The sequence below is a fragment of the Humulus lupulus genome, chromosome 5, assembly GCF_963169125.1.
Source record: "Humulus lupulus chromosome 5, drHumLupu1.1, whole genome shotgun sequence".
NCBI lineage: Eukaryota > Viridiplantae > Streptophyta > Magnoliopsida > Rosales > Cannabaceae > Humulus > Humulus lupulus.
Genome location: NC_084797.1, coordinates 35,540,090 through 35,545,136, shown reverse-complemented (window position 1 = coordinate 35,545,136; position 5,047 = coordinate 35,540,090). Strand labels below are relative to the sequence as shown.

At 32.1% G+C, this 5,047-nt stretch overlaps 1 protein-coding gene across 2 annotated transcripts; it reads right to left on the bottom strand.

The window, feature by feature from the left end:
- Window positions 1-590: 590 nt before the first annotated feature.
- Window positions 591-3,944, bottom strand: LOC133834748 (F-box/LRR-repeat protein At3g48880). Of its 2 annotated transcripts, none has more exons than XM_062264461.1 (3): window positions 3,799-3,944; window positions 2,309-2,720; window positions 591-1,479 (listed from the first exon to the last, which is right to left on the bottom strand). In XM_062264461.1, the coding sequence occupies exons 2-3, from the start codon at window positions 2,665-2,667 to the stop codon at window positions 918-920; spliced, it is 921 nt and encodes a 306-aa protein (XP_062120445.1). In that variant the 5' UTR covers window positions 2,668-2,720; window positions 3,799-3,944; the 3' UTR covers window positions 591-917. The 2 variants fall into 2 exon arrangements, with proteins under 2 accessions (XP_062120445.1, XP_062120444.1); XM_062264460.1 differs by lacking the exon at window positions 3,799-3,944 and adding an exon at window positions 2,805-3,774.
- Window positions 3,945-5,047: the final 1,103 nt, after the last annotated feature.

The following is a 5,047-nucleotide window of genomic DNA, read 5'->3' as shown; positions in this document are numbered from 1 at the left end:
ATTTATATTGAAGCTGGCTCAGGTAGGAACTCAGTGAAGAAACTAGAAAGAAAGTTTTGATTGGATACACACACCACACCATAAAGCTCATCCATAACTAATTTGCTCCCCATGAAAATGACAGTCACAAATTACAATAATCAACGCAGTAAAATCTCTAAATCTACTCTTAATTTAAATCTAAGACTTCAAAACCAAATATGACACAAAATAGTAATGAGGTAATCAAAATCGTGATTGAACATATCAACTCCACGTGTAAGGAAAATGTTTCATATAATATGAAGAGAAAAAGAAAAAGCGCATACACTTGAATAATGATGAGTAGACCAAATATGGCACGCAGTAGTACGTTAATTGCAGTTATGTTACAACGATGAAAATAACATAATTTCTAAAATTGACCAAAAAGAAAATTCACATAAGAATTCAAGCTTTTCATAACAAGTAATGCTAAGAGTCAAGGTTCAATGTTGAGACGGTCTAGAACAATATCAAGTTTCCCAATAGCTAGTCAAGCTCAGCCAGCTCTAAACTCTATTTAAACTTACAATTGATTTGAACAGCCAGCCATAAATGGAATTTTAAAGTCATTCGTAATACAACTATATTATCATATCATTATTTGAGGACTGCAAAACATACTTTTACTTATGTAACTATCAATCTCAATAATGTCATAGAAAACACAAAGACTTTCTCTATGTACAGCAGAGATTTCAACACAAACTCTTCGCCCGGATAAAGAGTACCAACTTATCCATTGATAGCAAATTTCCACTAAGAAAGCTCTCATTTATATTTATGCGACAATGCATTATTCTGTTTATGACAGGAAAGAAACTCTTGTTTACCAAACAGAAAAAGGGCACTTAATGTGCAGCTTCTACCTAAAATACAGTCTTAGAATGCTCTAATTAAAGAGCAAGTGAGCTAACCTCATCGGCTTTCCATAATCCTTCTTCATACTTGTACCACCTCATGAGCCCTTCGTCACTTTTCGTTCGTTGGCACATGAGGCAAGTGTCTTCTTCCATGCATGTTAGAAATTCGCGTAACCGAGATGCTTTCTCGAGGATCAAATGATCAAGTTCTTTAACAATCCTTTTGGCTGCAGGGGGCGGAGGGACTTCGATCAAAAGGCAATGTGAAATGTTGAGAACTTCTAGGTGTTGCAATCCATCCAAGATCATGATCAGAGCATCCTTATTAAGCATTGAGCACCGGAGACTTAATACCTTCAGTTTAGGAAGGCATCTGACTAGTGTAGAAGCACATAACATGTCACAGGGACCCATGATTTTGAGCTCGCTGAAATTTTTGCAGTTACTGGAGATCTCCTCCATGAAGTATGGTGGATTTGCTATGCTGGGCATTGTCAGAGATTCGAGATCTGTCCAGGAACGAATGGCCTTGCATATTCCCGTCTTTTTTATTCTGTTCCAAGCTGGAAGAACAAGTCGTTTAAGCTTTGGACACCTAAAATGGGACAAGGTTTATTTTTCTCACATTCAGCAAATAAACTAAAAGTGAAAATCTGTATGCACAAAAGAATTCAGCGACCACATTCTTCAGCAAAATGTTAATTAATAAACTAAGAAACCCACATATAACATGTACAGCTACAATCAGATTCAATGAATATCAGATTTTAAGTGTGTTTGACAGAAGGGAGAAGTGGATGGAAAGAGAAAGGTGGAAAGGAAAGAGTATTGGAAAGAGAAAGGTGGAAAGGAAAGAGTATGGAAAGAGAATAGATCAAGACAATGGACTACAAATCCTTAATTTTAACCAATGTTCAATCCTTCCAACATTGGAGAAATTTCAGTAGGGCATTGTCCACTGAAGTAGTAGAGCATCATTCCACAGCTAAAATCTTTCCCTTAAATATTATGTGCACACAAAACATGCACCAAAATATAACAAACAGTAATATGGCATGTCTTTTTTAAAATAGTGAGTTTCATCTTAAATAAATATGATTGGTGGAGAAAACTGTGTTTTGTGTGCACATATCGTCCCTCTTCTTCTACTTCTGCCTCTTTACCAAACAAGAAAGAAGATTCTTTTATACCAAACATAACAAGCCAAAGGCACTCTCATTTCTTTCCTGTTTACTTCCCTATGGTTCTTTTATACCTATCATTTCTTCCTATAGCCTTAGCCTATGAATTCTAAGAGTAAACCATCAATTGCATTCCCACTCTTCCTTAGATGCATGTGAACTCATGTGAACCACTATCATAAAAAAAATGAGTTAACAATATCAACTCAACAAAACTCAAAACAAAAAAGTTTAACAACTTACCTTTCCGCGGTGTAAGTCAATTGTTCGTCGCTCACGTACAAGTTAAAGTGGAAGATCAAGGTCAAAATGCTTCCGCGGCTGAGACTCAAGGAAATCTTCAACACCCGAGTCAAAATTTTATCTGATCGACCATCAACATAAACATAGGGCTCCAATGGGATTTTTATGAAATTTGATTTCAACATCGATAAATCGAGTGTTTTCCATAGCAAAGGATCACAACAAGCAAGTCTCCAAGCGCTACACACATGAGCAATTCCTTTAGTTAACTCAAATATATCAAATGACTGGAAAATCTTCACCAATATGTCAGTGTCCAAGTCTTCCCATCTTCTCGAAGCAGAGTAATTCTCTTCCATCTCATAAGCTCTCTATTAAAACTCCTAATCTTTTCAGGGCATTACTATAGTGCCTAAAAAAGATGAAAGTACAAGAAGTCAACACAGCAATAAACTTCATAAGCAGTAAAGACAGTAACATAACATGTGTAACTTACCATTCATGATAAGATACATTTAAAGAAGACACCAACAGCTTTTGTTATTTGATATCAGATTTCACATTTCACAAGATATTTTTGTCCCAAATTGAATAAGTATATACAAGTGATAGAAGAGATTCTTGTTCCAAATCTTCTATCGGGGAGAAACTAAAGAGATAAGTGGAAATAATGCTCAAATTTCCCCAAAATAAGGTCAAGCACTAAGTGAATTGGGTTAAACAAGGATGAAAATGATGAGAAAAGCTTGGGCTGAGTTCAACTTCATTCAGAGAAGGAAAAAAACAACTTTTTGTTTGGTAAATTTAAACCTATAACTAGAGTAGAGAGGAAGAACAGTTGCAGTCAGAAAAAATAATAGATGATATTCTTTTTTGAAAACGGGGGAAAAAAAATAATAGACGAGTAAATTGGTCGAATTCCTCTGAAATATCAAACGGTCAATTTTGAAATAGTAATTCAATTTCGATTGATATGAATTTAAAGGCCAAATAATTAAACTTTGTACCCCACAGGGTGAAGAGATCAACACTATAAATCTCGTTCAGCAAGATCACTGGGAAAACCGAAATCCAATTCCATTTCCAAAAATTCAAGTGAAGACCCGAAATGTTCCATAAATTTACAGAAAAAGATAAAATTTTCTAAGTGAAAACAGAAGCTTTAAGGCACAATTTTACTGGGTTTTGTCATTTCGAACCAGATCTATCAATTCGAATTACTTTCCTTTCAAAAACATGCAGAAACAATTGAAACTACTCATGCATTAATTACTTTATTTTTAAAAGGAAAAAAGAAGAATAAATTTGAGATGAAAAATACCTTGAAAATAAAAGAAAAAAAAAAACTGAATAGGAATAGGGGATGAAAATGAAATTAATATTTGATCTTCGATTTCACAAAAAGAAGTAACGGAAGAAGAGAAGAGAAGAGAAGAGGAGAGAAGGAAGCAGATTCCAAGAGAGTGGAAATGACGAAAAGGGGCTTTTACCTTTTCTGAAGAGCCATTCATTCAGTTTCACCTGATTTGGGTTTTATGTTATTTTAACAGGTGTGTGTTCACAGCTGGTTGGTTGTCTCCGACAACACTCACTGCACATAAAATCTACGACTAACACTAACACTAACACTCTCTCCATTGCTGTCTCTCGCACGTGCTACCATTTCTCAATCTATTTCTTTTCTACCACCGTTACTACCATAACCATTATTATTTCTTTTCTTTTATTTTTCTCTATTCCTCGTTCAAAATATGCTTTTCAGATTTCGTATTAATATAAATTTCATACCCCAATTAGTTAAATGAAATCAAATTTGAAAAACGAAGAAGTTATTTTAAGTGACTAACCAGGTTTTTCAAGATAGAGGCCTTGTTAGATTTGGATTTTTTTTTTCTTTTTAGAAAACTAAATCCTAAATAGTATAATTTAGTGAAATTCGAGTGAATGGGCTATACAATCACATTATTATTCATTCTAATATTTTTATTCGGTTGGACAAAAATAAGTAAATAATACCAAATAAGATTTATTACATTGCATATTCTTTAATAAAAAAATATTTATTACATATGTTTTAAGATTTTATCTTGAGTTTTATGATTTTCTTTTGAATAGTGCTAACGACAAGCATTTTGTCTTTCAACACAACATGTAAACACTATGATATACTACCGTATTTTTTTTAAAGTAAGAATTATTATTGTAAAGAAAAAATGGAATGATTAATTTATGATAATGTAAATTTAGAAAGAGAATACAAAACAATAAGGTTTTTCATTTGAGAAATATGTCTATAATCTTTACTTTGTTTATACAATTTTAATGGAGTTTTTTTTTGGGTAGGGTCATCAATTTTGTTTTTATATATACAAATAATTTTATTTTTCGGTACATAAAAAAATTATAGTTCAAATTTCTTTATATGGCAATGATGTATATTAAAACTATAGTAGATATCTAATAGTTTTCAAGAAATTTATAATAATTTATTATGCCAAATATAAGATTTAAATAATTTGCTTTACATGCATATAAAAAAATATATAAACTTTATTTCAACCTTATTTTTAGCATCATAAATTATTCAAATTTTTTTGAAAATTGATAAATACTTACTATAACTACAATATATACTGTCACACAAAAATATTAATTATATATTCTCTACCTGCCAAAAAATGATGCCTTACTTAAAATTCTCATTTTTAATATATATAATATATATATATATATATACTT

Coding starts and splice junctions, on each gene's coding strand:
- LOC133834748 (XM_062264461.1), bottom strand. CDS start 2,667: ATGGAAGAGAATTACTCTGCTTCGAGAAGATGGGAAGACTTGGACACT. Junction 1,480..2,308: donor TTGACTTACACCGCGGAAAG/GTAAGTTGTTAA, acceptor GTCCCATTTTAG/GTGTCCAAAGCTTAAACGAC.